At 43.0% G+C, this 16,142-nt stretch overlaps 1 protein-coding gene across 3 annotated transcripts in view; it reads left to right on the top strand.

Moving 5' to 3' along the window:
- Positions 1-16,142, top strand: part of LOC135324926 (tubulin polyglutamylase complex subunit 2-like) — a 36,089-nt gene that overhangs the window by 4,754 nt on the left and 15,193 nt on the right. For 2 of the 3 annotated variants that reach the window (XM_064502027.1, XM_064502026.1), the window contains exons 2-6: positions 98-177; positions 8,246-8,333; positions 10,702-10,833; positions 11,932-12,045; positions 14,065-14,225. In XM_064502027.1, coding sequence (XP_064358097.1) covers positions 98-177; positions 8,246-8,333; positions 10,702-10,833; positions 11,932-12,045; positions 14,065-14,225 — 575 coding nt within the window. Of the gene's footprint in view, positions 1-97; positions 178-8,245; positions 8,334-10,701; positions 10,834-11,931; positions 12,046-14,064; positions 14,318-16,142 lie in introns of all 3 variants that reach the window. The other variant, XM_064502028.1, reaches the window with a different exon arrangement.

The following is a 16,142-nucleotide window of genomic DNA, read 5'->3' as shown; positions in this document are numbered from 1 at the left end:
CCCCCAGCTGTCAGTCAGGTTTAACTTGCAAAATCGTCTGGCTCAGTGTTTGATGTCACCCATGCCAGCTGCAGACACTCTTTTCTTTTCCTTTTAGAGACTTCTCCAGGAGTTGCTGAGGTGACGTTTGTGGAAAAGGAGCCAGCTGAACGCCACACTATCATTTCATGGGAGCAAGTGAGTGTTTTCATGATAGTTCTGCAGTGGGGTTGGTCTGACTGCTGTAGCCCATGGAGAATGTTAAATGTTCACCTTTGCTTTTAAGACAGCCTGTTACCAGATGCACACTGGATCTTGAACAGCCTTTGTTTTTCAGGTATTACTCTGGTTTCTAGAATATCACGTGTGTTTGATCTGTTAGGGAAACCTCATCAATGAGGGTATATTTAAAATGAGAACTCTAAGATGGAATCACATTGGTGTTATAGACAGCAACAGTGGTGACTCAGGGGAGAACAGAACTGACTCAGCTACAAAACCATTTTCCAGCTCCTTTTGAGACAGAATGAAGCAGCTCTTTATTATTTATAGCTATTATAGGTAAAAACGTCAAGCTGGAAAATACCCCTGAGCCAACCAGTTCTTTCCAGTTATCCATTTTCCTTTCAGCCTCAGTTATTCACTTCCATTTCTGAGAGCCCCTCTTTCCAGCTCCACTTTGGCCGGCAGCCCCAATCTTTTGCCCAAGCACGTCCTACTGGCTGTTCCAGAAGCCTGCAAAGGCCATGTGCTACCTCAGTTCCCCACGAGCAGACCTCAGTGCGTTAGACCAACTGACCAGAGGGTTCCTGAACACTGTTGTGTGACTGTGGGAGACAGAGATGGCATTTTTGGTCACCTCTCCGAACATACACATATTTATCAATCCCATGACCCAATGCACATGCATACACATCATGCAGCTGGATGTGGGCACAGGATGGGGGATGACTGCTTTCTAGGCACTGTTTGGTTACGGAAGGGGCAGTAGTAGCTGACCGGTCTTTGGAGAGGAGTGTGGCAGGGGATGGAGTTGAGTGAATTGACCTCTGTCTGCTCCAACCTTTACTGTGCCAGGATGCATGTGCTCTCAGCGACTGAGCTTGTTACCACTCCATGAAAAAAATTGCCCCTTTGATGACATCTTGCCATTTACAGACTTATTCCTAAAAAGTACAAAAAAGTCTTGCACCAGTTCTGGTAACACCCTATCCCAATTAGTGATATTTATCAATAAAATATAAATCCAGGTCAGAGTATGTGTGATGCAATCCGTGTCAGGATATGGGTTATATGTTGAAACTTGTACAGTAGCCAGTAATTGTGGTTAGCCAGAAACGTCCAGTTTTTCAGGTTCATGTGGACTGATTCTTGATTTCCTGTAGCTGTGGTGGATTAACAGAGCTGGTGGAAAGAGACAGGTACCTAGACTGACTGTGAGCCTGCTCAGGTCTGGGAGCAGGAGAGTGACATTTACTCATTCTTTCTCATTTGAGGAGAGGTCAGTTCAGTCTGAACATATTCTTGTTCTCATTTTCAGGCACGTCTTATTCTCCTAATTAAATCTGTTTTGTTTCAAAATTGAGCTGTTTTTTAGAACCAAACTTTGAAATGCTTTAGTCAAAGCATTTTGCTCAAAAGAAAACATATTCCCTCATCCAGTGAATGAACTGTGTCAGTAAATGGTGAAAATACAGTTGGGCTGGAGCTCATAGTGAAGGACTTCACTGTCTATCTCTTTGCCTTTGTTTCCAGTCGCATTGACAAAACCTGAAATCTCGTTTCCTGAATTCAAAGTTAACTATTTTTTTAAATGTGAAAATAAGAAGAAGTAGCAGATCTTGAGTTCTGGGGATGAAATCTGATATTTAGCACAGTGACTAGCCCATGCAATTGCAGTACATAATGCAGTGAAGATTAGGTGTGAAGCACCTAACACCTCACAGGGCCCTTCAGGTATGAACTCCTACTTCTGCTTTCCCCGGGCTTGTCCTACTTGGTGCTAAATACACGCACATGCATATGCAGTGTTCACTTTTATCACTTTTTTTCATAGCCACTAGGTGGCAACACTTATACATGTAATCATATTTTCTCCATAGCTGAGATTTTAACAAAGTCTCATCACAGTCTATATTTTTAACTCCCACTGTATCTTTGGCTAGGAAAGTATTTACAGGGCTTTTTGTGTGATGTAGGGAAAATTGGTCAAACTCCTCACATTTTTTTCCAAAGCCTCGCTCTTTTGATTAAGACTTGCCAAATAAAAGCTCTATGATTAAGATTTTCTCTACAGTTTTGTTAGACGCATTTTTTCTAGTCCCGTTTCAGTTTTGTAGAGGAGATGTGTTCCTACCAAAAGAAAAATCTATGGTATTCAGAAACACTTATAAGAAAATCAACCTGGTTTTAATTATGAATGATTATAATGGTGTTCTAAGTAATGCATACTTCCAGCATTATTTTTCTTGTTATTGTCTCAAAAATAAGCTATATTTGTTAAATTGGGTTGTGCCAAGTTTATGCTAGTATTCAACTGCATACAGTGGTGGAAGTTTTACAATTTTAGATCAGCTTGTTGAATACCAGTCAGCCGAAGCTCTGCCAAGGAAAAAGAGCTTTATGACAGGATGCAGTGCAGTAAGGCAGCGGGAAGGCAGAAAAGATTTTTTCCAAGGCTTCCTGTAGAGGCAGACAGGCAGAAAGAGCTGCTCAGGTTTATACTTTGTGAAATCAAACCGAAAAACAATCCTGAATATTTTATTGGAAATTAGCACACTCACAAAAATGTTTAAAATAATTGATTGCCAAGTATTTATGTAGTAAAGTATGGAAGTGAAGAGAGAGAAATTTCTACCTTCTTGGTGTTCCTGCGGTGACAAGCAATAGGAGTGGGAGTAGAGACAGTTAGAATGTGGCTGGGACACCAGTGATAATAACCATATATCCTGCTACGAACCAGTTCTCCTGCTAAAGTTAAGTTGCCACATACACTGCTACCCTCCATGTGCAGTTTGTAAAAGGAGACGTGATACTAAAATATTGCTAGGAGATACTCTGATATCTGCAATAATCAGGGCCTTCTTTTTCATTCAGAAGAGAAATAAGTCACTCACACCATTGTTTTGCTTGTCAAGAATAAAAAAGTACATTTTGCTGGTGGGAGCGCAGCACCTCAGCAAGCAAAGCAACATATAGGGGTCATCTTGCCCGTTCTTCTAACTGGCTTGTTAACAATGTCTGAACTGCTCCTGGCTGTCTGTGAATGATCCATGCCCATCACGCTGCTGGAGCTTTGATGTTCTCCAACTGTGCATGAGAATTTTGTTGTTTCTCCTTGTGCAGTTTGTCTGCAAGGATTTATTGTTCTGTAATAAACACAGGAAAAAAAACCCTCGAGCAGTTTACGGATTCCCTCCTGTGAATTGTCATAGGCTGCCAGATGATTTAGAAGCACTTTCTGCATGTAAATCCTAGTGGGACTGAGGTGGCTGTTCCTGGCTGTTTTAGAAGTCTTCCACAATTTTTGTACCATGCCTCATTTTGACTTACAAAGCTTGTGCTCAAGTCCAGTCACCAGTGATTCCTTCTGTGGCAAGTGTGGTTTGCTCAGTGTGTCAGAAGCTGATGTGATGAGACTAGTACGCCCTTGACAGCTGTCAATCAGACTAGCCTTTACCCAGAAAAGTATGTGTGCGGGCACGCACGTCCACAAGAGCCCTTCTCCCCATTCTCCATGTGTGTCGTCCCTCAGCGTTAGACAACCCTGCAATCCCCAGAGCACGGGACCTACCCATCTTGCATCTGCTTTGTGGCCCCGAGTGTGGGAGAGGCAGGCAAGTGGAGCCAGCAGAACCAGTGCATGAGGAAAGGTTAAATTTCTTCAAGGTGCGTAATGTTGTAAAGGCTGGAGGAGTTCTGGGACTCCCATAGTGTTTCTCACATCGTATTTTCCTGTGGAGTTCTCTAATACTCTGATAAAAAATTGGCTGCAAAACACCATCCTCGAGAGAATTTGCCAAATCTTGTCCTCTGCAGCTGGGAGCCAGGCTGGCCCTGTGTGTTTTGGTAAAGAGGAAGGGGGGAGTAAATTCTGGCAAGGTGTGCTCCCAAGAGCCCCACCTGGATCAGATTCATAAAAGGTGTGATTAGAATTTCTCAGTATGTTACATAAAATAATGTCTCATGTATTCACTGACAGCTGAGGTAGACCAGTCGTGAAACTGCATGAAGTTAAGGAGGGAGAAAGATGGCTGCTGACTTGCTCTGCTACCGGGAAGCCCTGGGATGCGACATAAATCTCTTGCTCCTCTCCGCAGAAGGTGGACAGCATTAGCTCACTTTTTAGAGAAGTCTCTCTAGAGTCGTTTGCTTTGATTGCTGTCCAGTTCCTTCCGGTACTTGCTTGGGAGGTGTTGTTTCAATATTGATTTAAGTGAGTTGTCATATGTCAGCGTTTTAGCTCTGGATTCCATGTTGATCAGGTCTGGGCAGCAAGCTTCCCTGCTTCTAATATTCCCTATCCTCAATGGACTGTATTTTCTTGGGAGACCATTTGGGAACACTATAGACAATAAATGAAAGAAATAGACCTCACGCATCATGTTGGGCACCTGGGATATTGTGTTTTATGAGCTGATGAGTATAACCAGATGACTGGGGTTAAAAATAAATAAATAAATAAAAAGCTGCTTGCCAGGGCTGTGGTTAAGCCACTTCTGGCATGTTATTAGGAATATTGTATTTTATGGGGCTGGGGATCATAACCCTGGAAACTACCAGATGAGCAGGGGGAGTACAGCTGCTTGAAGTAAAGCTATTTTTGATACATAATGGTCTTGTTTTTCTGACCTCTGCTGTCAGAAGACCACTATTTTGAAGTCATAAGGTCCTGTGGCTGAGCACAACGTGACAGATCAGTCAGACCTTTCGGTCACATGGGAGAGGTGGATATTAGTAAAGCCTTCTAGGGTTTTGGGTAGGCCCTAGATCTGCTCTGATACAGCATTTTCCCCCCTTGTATTCTGCGCCATCATTTGGAAAGGGTCGTACTTAGGAGGGTCTTAAAATAACGCTAAAGCGAAGAGGGCAGCCATTTGGAGAAAGGTGCACATGTTGATCTTTCCTCCCAGAAAAGGAGGATTCAGTGCAGAAGGCCTATCCACACATACCCTTTTGTGCAGAGACCAGTCATCCCAATGGATTTGGTTTTCCCACTTGCAGGAAGAACCCCACTGAAGTCAAGAGAGCTGTTCCCTTATATGTTTTTGTTGCTGGGGTAGTTTAGTTACAATTGGATCATTTGCAAATGGACTAGAAATGCTGTGTAAACATTTGTATTCTTGTAAGTTTTGGTAGCAGGCCTGTCATATTTTTCTTTCTTCATAGTTCTAAACCTAGTCACCACACTTGCAGCTACAGCGTGAAAGCAGACCTGGTGAAAGTGCAGCATGAAATTATTTAGCACTGAGAGGAACCCACAGATTAAGGTGTGTTTGTTAAAGGCATTTGAAGAACTTCAGATATGTCCACGTGGTTCAGTAATCTTTTGAAACTTACCACCAGAGCTTTGGCCATCAGCATGACCTTATCAAATGACAATAAATTCTTCTCAAAACAAAGCTACTACAGTATCAGATTCTCTGCTTTAATACCTGTTGCCTCTGGAGATTTTCTCAAGCTGAGTTAGAAAAACACTGTGCTGGTGACCAGGCTGCTGATGGGGCAAGTAAAGTAAACTGCCATATAGCAAGCTGCAGAGCCCTTAATATCTGGAACTCATCAGTAGCAGTCTGTAGGCATAAATGGATATGCCTAGGAAGTAAATTACTTAACACGTGGGAGTGAAGGTTGTGGGTGGGTTAGAGACTCCTGCATTGTGTATATGCTACAGTTTAGGGGACAGACACTATAACAACTCAATGAATATGAACATAAATAGGGCTTTAATAGGCAGAATGGCCACCCTGATCCTTGGAGGGGATGCGGACAGGAGGAATCCAGAGCCCTTCCTTTCTCATGCGAGTCACTGATGACCACAGTTCGGCACTGCAGCTGGATGTGTGGCTTGAAGGTAGCTCCTGCTGGATAGGTGTGTTGAGAGACAGAATCAGGCCAGATAATGGGATGTGCATAAGTGGCAGACATGGGGAAGACTGTGATCACCATACCCCAGATTTTATAAATTTATGGCCCAGATAAAGTAGAGCTACATGAATCGTGTGTGCCTGAAGGTTGTTTCACTGCCTTAGATACTAATTAGCAGATTCTTCCTTTATTTTATAAGGATTTGAGTGTTAAATGTTTTAGCAGCTATGGGGAAGTAGCCCCAGCAGACGGATAGTATCAGAAAGCTGTTAGCATCTGGCACCTCTCTGCTTGCTCCAAAGTGATTCAGTAACTGCTCCAAAATCCACCCCAGTCTCTGAGGCCAGACTGTGAATACTCATCTGAACAGCATCTTGATTTGTGGCAAGATAAACCTCTACAGGGCTTACACTGTACAGCACTGTGTACTGTTGTACAACACTGCTGACCCTTTAATGCTCATAAAGTTTGTTATTCTGAGTTTCCTTGCTTTGAGGTGTCAAACTCACTATGCAAAGAGCAGGCCATTTCCTACAGGATTTCAAAAAGTTGAAAATCCTGTCACAAAAATACTTGAATCATCAGGTGTGTTGTGTTGCAGATCTCATTACCTGTTCACTTTCCCTGCACAAGTCCTACTCCCAAAGTCCTGTGACAATATACAAATCTCAGATCTATGTTTTAAAGAAGACATTGTCTATCTTCACAGTTTATCTACAACGCTTGACTCCCAAAGAGCTTGTTTCTTTGTTTCTGAGAAGAATTAAAAGCACATGATATTGAGTAGAGAAAATGGTGACAAGTTGCAACTTGAGAGGTTCAGGCTGTAATTAGGAGAACTTTTTCACAAGGAAGGTGGTACAGCCCTGGGACAGGTCAACACAGAGGCTGTGAGACCTGCATCATTGGAAACTTTCAAGATTCAGCTAGACAAAAGCCACAGCCATCCTGATCTGGTGCATTGGCAGTAGTCCTACTTCAAGCAGGAGGTTGGATTGGAAACTTCCAGAAGTCTTTTCCAACTAGCATTTCCATGCTCATCTATTAAAACCTCTTAATCATTAAACTATATTCATTTATATTCAGTCTGATCCATGCTTTTGGAGCCTTGAGGTTAGTAGTACTTTAAATGTAAACTCACTTCAGGTTTTTTCAGTCTCTCGTTTTTACTAAAACAATTGCAAACAAAACAGATAACGTGTGTCATATGTATTACTTGTCTTAAAACTTGACATGCTTCTGCACTGTTTCATTTTGTGTTCTTGGAGCATCAACAAGAGTGGCGGTCACTGGTCAGGGCCTAGTCCTATCAGAAGGAACAGTGTCCACAATTGCAAATAGCTCTGTGGGCTTCTCATTACGCTGAGAACTAAGCCTATACTCTTCCCTTGTAGTATTTGTTGCTTAGATAGAGAAGCTAAGTTAAGAAAAGCGCCTTCCACAATGAAGATCTGTGTAGAGAAAGGATCCTGGTTCTTAGAAGCTCCCAACAGCTCACTGGAATTGCCTCTTTTACTTTTGGCTCAGGAGGAAGCAGACTTAGGAGCCCCAGCCAAGTGCCAGAGTTTGGTGGGACAAAGGCAGGCCAGCAGGTTTGTGAGACTGGCTGTGTGCATGTGTGCGTGTGTGTTTGTAGACGTGCTGTTACGTGGAACATCAAACCTGCTAGAGTATGTGCAACTATTGAGTCTGTGGAGCTCTCACCTACTTGGAGTTGAAAGCCTTCAGAAAAAAAAAAGTCCTTGTACAGCTATTATACATGCTGTAGTGGAACAGGTAGGAGTAGTCTGATTTCACTTTAAAGTAAAATTCTGCTCTTGTAAGCTGTGTACGTATATATGAAAAAGCTGATGGTCCTAATATCAGTGACCTGGGAGTGGGATTTCACAGGATCTTATGTTGTCTTATTTGGGGAACAATCCTGTAATAACCTTGTGATGATTGACTGCTCATTGTGAAATTTTCCCAAGTTGTCTTTGTTAATACAGTAGCACAGACTCAAGAAATGTGCAGTTTCTCTCAGAGTTTTAAGTTGAGATATTTGGGTTGATTCGAGTCATCTTGGAATTCAGCAAAATGTTTGGTTGCAAATGTTTTTGTCTCAGTGTTCAGTTGCTCATTGGATTTGAGGCATGTCCTGCATTTCTTCATAATGCTTTGGCCCTCTTGCGATTTGCAGAAAAACTCCTGCGTATTGCCAGAAGATTTAAAGAACTTCTATCTGATGACCGATGGCTTCCAGATGACCTGGAGTGTGAAGACTGATGGTGAGTCCATGTGATCCTCTCTACTGATACCTTCATTTCTGTGCATCCAGTCTTTCCTTTGCAGAATCCCTTTAGTTTCAGTCTTTCTTTTTGCACAGTCAGTACCCACCTCTCAGCATCCAGCAAAAGCACAAGTCACTTTGAGTGAAAAATTAACACCATGCCTTAACTGGGAAAAAAAATGAAGTGGTCTGTTTCTGCTAGACAGCTTGATCAGTGATTATAAAAAAACTGACCTCTGAATTAATAAGTGAGTACAGTTCTGCATGGGATCACAGACCATTTTAGAGACATTGTGGTGAGAAAAAAAGATGAGTGCACATCAGAAGTCCCTTCCTGATGCAACAGGACAAAACCTATTGCTTCCCTGTGCTGGACTCCCACAGAAGAGACTTCTACACCGAACCAAGCAAGTCTTCGTGACATAAATATCCTTCTGTAGCACATTGGTTATCTGTTGACATCCAGATTTAGGTGTGTAGTTTAAATCTAGTAATTAGGTTCCCTCTGTAGTTCACGGAGAGAGAGGAAGCTTTAGAGAGGACACTATCCCATCATACACCAGTAGGAGGGATCACCCTCCGATAATGCCTCTTTCTCATTAAAAAATATATGTATGCACTATCCAAAGAGACTGTGCATTGATTTTAAACTGGCAAATTGTATAAAAGGCCAGAATGGTGACCTTGTACTAACAGCATGATCCCTCTCTCTTTCGCCACTTCCACGATATGAGGAGGAGACTTTCCTTCACTGTCACATTAGCATGTGGATTATCCATTGAGAGCTATGATGAGTGCTTTAGAAAAGTCTGCACATCAGTTAATACCTTCATTGTCTCTCCACTTCAAGTGGTAGCTTTAATCTGAGGAAAGTGAATCTGCTGGAGCCATCTGATTGCTCACATCTCGAAGCCAGAGAGGGAAGGAAGATCATGATAATGTTAAGGTCCAGCCTGTCCTCTTAGCTGCTTACATTCTTACCCTGATCAGCTGAGATGGAACATCTGGGTTTTTTTTTTTTTTTTTTTTTCCTTTTTCAGTTGGTTTCCTGCTTTTCACACAGGTCTCACAACTGGACTGAAGCCAAAGTCCATCAAGTATCTGAGCAGAGGTCACACAGGTTATGTTAATCAGCCGTGAGGACAAGACCTTCCTCGATAACATGAAACAATGTACCAGAGAAGTGCCTGATCTTATGCTTACTGAGATCTGTCGAAGTTTAACTACCAACAGCCAGAATTTCTAGCCCCAAGCCTGGTTCTGCTCTCTCACCAGCTTAAGTCCATTCACTGGAATTATTTCTGGAGTTATTGGTGGAAGTGAGAGTGGGACCAGGTTTTATTGTCCATCCTTGTGTGGCAAAAATCAGGCAGTTCTTTCACTCTACGCTGGGGCCCTGCCACTGTTATCCTGATGCTTGTTGCCTTACCGTTATGGTGTCAGATGAGGCTATGGGTACTGCTTGTTTCAGGTGTCAAATACATGGTTCTCGGGAAGCAGAGTTTCCTTTCAGAGACATTTGACACCTACTCTAATACCTGCATTGACACCCTTCTGTGTTTCAGGTGAGATTTAGTGTGTTATGACCTCTGAAGAGTCTTGTTTTCAGGGCACATAAGTGCACAGAGCCCAAGGCAGCTCACATAACTGTCTTGTTTGAGCAAGCATCTGGCTATGCTTTTTGAGGCCCTGGCATGTGGCTGAATGGGGTGGTTGTGACTTGGTGACTAGTGACAACACAGATTCCTTGGGAGAGGCGGGTGACAAGTCCTCAAGCGTTCATTCAGGAGCACCCATGTGCTGCCACACTGGAAATAACCCAAGTTGGAGTGAGACCCAAGAGCATGCACCTTGAGCAGATGCATGCATTGGAAGAGGATGAGCTGCCCAGTGAGTTGCAGATGGGTGTCATGATTCTTGGGAGAAGCATGGAAGAGAGTTTTGTGGGAGCGGCTGCAGCTAGCCAGGATTTTTAATAGCCAGTTTCACAGGATTGGGCTGACACAGCTGCATCATAGTCCTAGTCAGCAGTGCAGTTCTCTTACCTGCACAGCTCTGAGATGATGTATGAATAGCACTTCTCCTTTCCTAGTCTGGATCATAGCAGATACAATCAACAGTGGTCTCTGAGTTGAAATTTCTGTGGTTCTGCAGTGGGGCAGAAGCTGCTGACGTGGTGTTGTCTGAAAAAGGCTAATTTCTGCTCCTGTGAAGTCTGGCTTGGTTAAGTATCCAGGCTTGCTGGACATACCCATCTCTTCCCCACCTCTATGTTTTGGAAGAGTTTCACTGATTTTGGAGGAAACAAATATATCTCCTGTGCTTTCATGATGCTAGGATGTAATTAATGATCAGTCTTATTGCAGATACCCCAATGCCCCTGGGTTCCATGGTGATTAATAGTGTCTCGAAGCTATGTCGACTTGGGGGTTCCTCGATGTACACTCTGCCTAATGCACCAACTCTTGCTGATCTGGAAGATGACACAGATGAGGAAGGTAATGTTTTATTAGCAGGCTAGAACACATGCTTTGCCTCATCCCCTTTGCTTTGTTAAGATAATGTTAGGGTATAGTACATGGATATAACAACAGAAAAGGTCACTCCAAGTAGAGATGATTTTTTTGTTGTTGTTGTCTCCTAGGTCATATCTACCATATGTCCTAATAGTCCCCTACAGCCTTGAGAGATGTAGACCTGTATACTGAGAATCTCATGGTGATTGTTAACTGACAGTCACTAGTATTATTTCTGTATTCTTTGACAGCCAGTTTGCCCTCCTGTTCTGTCTTTTGCCTTTTTAAATTTTTAACTAGGGCTTCCTCCAGTGACTCAGTTTATAAACTGTTCGTGTACTTCTAGTGTTATATAAACAGAAGGTAACAATTTTTGTCTTGGTAGTAAAAAGGCAGCTGGATATGCTCTTCAGAATTGAAAAAACAACTGTGGTATACGCATTTAAATGTGAGATGGCATTGCAAAATTTTGTGTGTTTCCAGACTGCCTAGAAATGCAAGGCATCCTGCAGATTAAAAACAACAAAAAAAACCCTCCTTTCCTCAGAGCTCTTCCAGTCTAACAAGACTGGAAGAAGTAAGAGCATAAGACCAGGGCCAGATGTCATGCTGACTCTTTCAAAAAAAATTGCTATTTGATTTTAGTCTTCTCTCTGAATCTCTATAACTCTTGTAGCTTCTAAATTGGCTGATCTTGAGCTTGTTGGATGAACCTTTCTTTCTGCAAATTCCAGTCCGGCTACAGCCCTGATATTCCAGCCCCTGAAATAAAACAGGCCAAATTATGCTTCCATTTAGCTGCTCAGAACTCCGCTGATGGACCTACATGGTACATTGAGAAAAAGTTACGTCTTCCACAGGAGTTCTCTTGTTTTCCTACAGGAGAGACTTACAATTTTTCTCACCCTTTTTTTAAACAGAGGGAAATTAATCCTTTCCAAGAAGCATAAAAATAATATTTTGATGTAGTTCTTCAGTTGATTTATTAATATGTGCCAAATAGATTGACTCTTTGCAGCTGAAGCACAGTCAGTTTTCCAAACATGTTTCTCAAAGGTTTTTTTTTTCCTGTTTTTAAAGGTAGTGAAGACAAACCAGAGAAGCCACACTTTGATTCTCGTAGTCTTATCTTTGAATTAGACCCATGCAATGGCAATGGGAAAGTTTGTCTTGTTTATAAGCACACTAAACCAGGTAAGACTGAAGAGAGTGAAGTTAGACATCTGTTGTTGCAGGTTTTATCTGGAGGACAGATACGTAGTATCATGTTACATTTTTGATCTTCTTTACATTTGTAGATGAACATTTGCTGGGAAGTCACGGCTGCACTGAATTCAGTGGCCAAACCTTACAATGACTTAGCTGGAGCGAACATTTCCTTCCTTTTAATGTTTGAGTCAGAGTTATAACTTGCAATTTCTGCATGCGTAGCATATTTACATATCAAAACAAAATACTTACATATGACCTACAGACAATCATGTTGAAATAATGCAGAGCTCAGCCACTCACCTATTTCTGGTTACTTGCATGTCTCAGAATGCTTCCCTCACGTTTTGATAAGGAAGGGTGTATTTTGCTTAGAAGCAAAGGGTGGATGGCAAAAAAAAGTCCTCAGCCCACTGAGACAATCTTAGACTGGTTCTGCCACCTTGCACATGGGTGCCATGCCTCTAGGTGCCAGCTAGGTCAGACTTTGGCAGGGAGGGTCAAATGGGAGAGCCAAGCCAAGCTTTCTTTTGACAGGCGCACAGAAAGTTGTTTTCAATCAAGGACTAGTGAAACACCCCAATTACTTGCAAAGTAGCAGTCATCTGACATTCAAAGTGCACAGGTCACTATGTACATTAGTATGTGTTTACATACACTGCGTGGCAACCTATTCTTAGTAAAACCCTTCAGTTGTTATCTTGTGCCTGTAATTGGGTGCGACTAAAATTCCCAGGGCCGAAACTTCTGATTTGTCTTCTTGCCTTTCAGTGTTAATGATTTCAGCCCATTCAGTGGATGACCTGGGCAAGGCGAGGGAACCTTGTGTCAATGTCAGCATAGGAGGCATTGTGTTTAACTGACAGTGTTCAGAGTCTGGATTTATCAAGTAGTCACTTCTTCTTATCTCTGCTAATCTCACTGTGATTTCTTCTAAGGAAGTTGTCCCCCAGAGAAATTTTTAATCACTAGGGAAAGTCTTTGCAAAGTGTGTTTTTTTTGGCAGCGCACACTCCCATGACTTCCAGACTCTGGACTCTACTCAGTAATCCAGATGACTGACAGATAAATGTTTGCAATAATCGTACTTTGAACTTGTGTTACAAAATTACTGTTGTCCAAAGATGCACCACCTGGAGCATCAGCCCCAGGTTGGGAAGGAGTAGCATTGCATCCATTTTACAGTGGGAGAAGTGAGTAGAATGGCTACTGCATGAGTGTTCAGTAAGGCTGAGAGCAGAACCAAGATCCCTTCAGCCCTGGTGCTCTAACCATTAAACCATGTTGCCTCTGAATAATTGTATATGTTAATCAGGGATGCTGTCTTTTAGAAGGTCCAGCCTTTCAGATAAGTATGTTGTGTCTCCCAGCTGACACTGTGTCGTGGAGGGGGGGGGTAGTTATTAACTCTGGGTTTATTGCAAGCAGATTTATTGAAGATGGCTGTACAGTGTAGTCATAGCAAGTGAATCTTACTGCACATTTATATTGCCCGAGTCTCGGTTTCTTACCACTCCAACAGCTTCTTGTCAGAGGTTCTCTTAACTCTTGGAGAGTAACCTTCAGAGGCGTCCCAAATCAAGAGAAGATTCATCGCCGTGCAGCCCGTGGCCGTGCAGGAGAGCTCAATGGGCTTTAGGCTGTAGCGCTATTTATGGACACGGAGTTTGACTCATGGTCATACAATATTTGGTGTGGGGATACACCTTTTTTGCTGACCTCTTGCCGTGTTGGGGAAAATATACACCTTTTTGCTGATCTCATGCCCATTTCTGGCCTCACCAGTTGCAACCAGTATTGTCTAGTTCCTCCTGGTCAGCAATGGGCCCTGTCAGTTATTTGTGGTCAGCTGAGGCCCAAGATAAGGGTGGGGGGTAGTTGCGCTCTGCCACACTTTGGGCCCGAGATCAGGGGGGAGGGGATAGTTGTGCTCTGCCATACACTGGCCAGGGATTGATCTCTATCATTGCAAAGCAGCAACATAATTTTTTTTCCTTTTTGTAGTTGTCTCCCCAGACACAGAGATATGGTTCTTGGACAGAGCTCTGTATTGGCATTTCCTCACCAAAACCTTCACAGCCTACTACCGCCTGCTAATCACCCACCTGGGTCTCCCACAGTGGCAATATGCCTTCACTAGCTATGGGGTCAGCCCCCAGGCCAAGGTAAGACAGCAGGATCCAGCTTGTCAGTATTTCAAGCAAATCTGGACCAGAAATCACCTTTCTTCCTTTTGACAAGCAGTCTGCAGGCTCAGGTAGGCCTTCCTAGTGAGCTGTGGGAAAGCCCATGAGCGTTTCCCCTCTAGCCTGTCACAGTCATTTACTTATGTGAGCAAAGTCACTGCTGTTGTGTTAACTCTGCTTTTTTCACTTGAGTTGGGCTCTGCCTTTGGCCTCTGATAGCAGGTGGTAGAACCCTAACTGTTTCTGTGCTTTCTTGACTCTGAAGCCAACCTCTACTTCCATGACTGCCATCAAGTGAAGAGATATAAGGCTATTCATCCCCACAGCTATGTAAGATTTGTCTAGATCAGCTTTCTGGGCATTGTACAGAACAAGAGCTCTCTGGGTGCACAGAACAAGAGCTCTCTGGGTAGAGAGGGAGGTCCAAGTACACACTGGACAGATGCTCAGAGGACTATGGGCTTCAGCCTTATAAGGGGTACTAATCCCTTTCCATCTTCCTCAGTCACAAAGAGGTGCCCTGAGGAGATGGTGCCCAAAAGAGCAATTTAAATCCCAGCAGTTCCAGAAGTACTTGTGGGAGAGTGCAGCTTTCATGCTGTTCCCTGCTCCAGGTGCAGCCTCCTGGCCAGTCCAGCTCCTTATTATTATTTAAACTGCTATTCTACTCTGTCAGAACCCTGCTATTAGAGACTCCTGCCATTCCTCTGTGCTTGACTGGGCCTTGAGCCCCAACCCAGCTTCCACCTTGTGGAAGGTCAGGGAATGGAGCTGTTAATACAGCTGAACCCAGTGCATAACCCTGTGCAATGTCTGTGCATGCTGGCAAGCCCTAGTGGGTCTTGGTCAGTGTCCTGCCATTACCTCAGATACGACAGCTGTATTGATGGCATGATATTCCTTGGTCCCTGCCTCAACCCTGTGCATGTGTCAAAGTTACTCACTAAAATCACTGCCTGCTTCCTACGTATCAATGCCTGCAGAATTTGGCTCTTTGTATTTCTGGGTTCTTCCCTGTCGTATAGTGCTCTACCTTATCAGTCAAGGCTGTGTGCATGGTACATCCCTGTGCTCTGTCTTTCTGTAGCTTTCCTGCTAGAACATTTTGGTATGTGCAGTATATTCACAGACCTTAGTGAAATCACTCACATATTCCCTAGCCATTTCACAGCCTCTGTTAAATTATATCCTCCTAATATGTTAACCATTATCATTTTTAAAGGTCTTTAAGGATGATATAGCAAAGCCCTTTTCCATTGCACAGTACGTTAACTGATTGCCCTCTACATTTTGTTATTGATCTTCTGTTTATCTTGTTCAGCATTTCATTGAGGGTGGTTTCAGTGGGGTTTGTAATATCATATCCCCTACAGCTTCATTTCCTGACTTCATGCAATGGACAACTGATAGGAAGAGCACTAAGAGATGGGAACTGCAGGGCACAATGTTATGGGGGCATCTGGGAACCAAAAAAATGTATTGTGGTCACTTCTAGACATAGAATCAGGCAGAAGAGAAACAACATATATCCTCTGTGTGAAGAGTTAAAAATATGTATCATGTCTGTGAAGGGAGGGAGGGAGGCTGTATTTTAAGAAGTACAACTAGTTTGGTTCTGTTTCATAAGCACTCTTAAATTCCAGATTTTTTAAATCTTTTCTGCTTCTCTGAATCTAAATAAATGTGGTTTAGCTTCATCCCCTCCCCTTGCTTTTCTTCTGTTGGTTTAATTCAGGCATTGCTCCTGATAGGAGTTACACTGCAAGAAAGGTAGTTTTAGGTTTGTGTCTGGTTCTCCTCTTCCCTCTCCGGAATGTGGGCCAGTTCCAGGGCTGTAGCTGTAGTTGGGACCATCTTTATCACAGGACACTTTGCACAATCCAGTAAACTCTTGCA

Source organism: Dromaius novaehollandiae, chromosome Z (genome assembly GCF_036370855.1).
Source record: "Dromaius novaehollandiae isolate bDroNov1 chromosome Z, bDroNov1.hap1, whole genome shotgun sequence".
NCBI lineage: Eukaryota > Metazoa > Chordata > Aves > Casuariiformes > Dromaiidae > Dromaius > Dromaius novaehollandiae.
The sequence above is the reverse complement of the archived record's forward strand: the minus strand, read 5'-3'. Positions and strand labels throughout refer to the sequence as shown.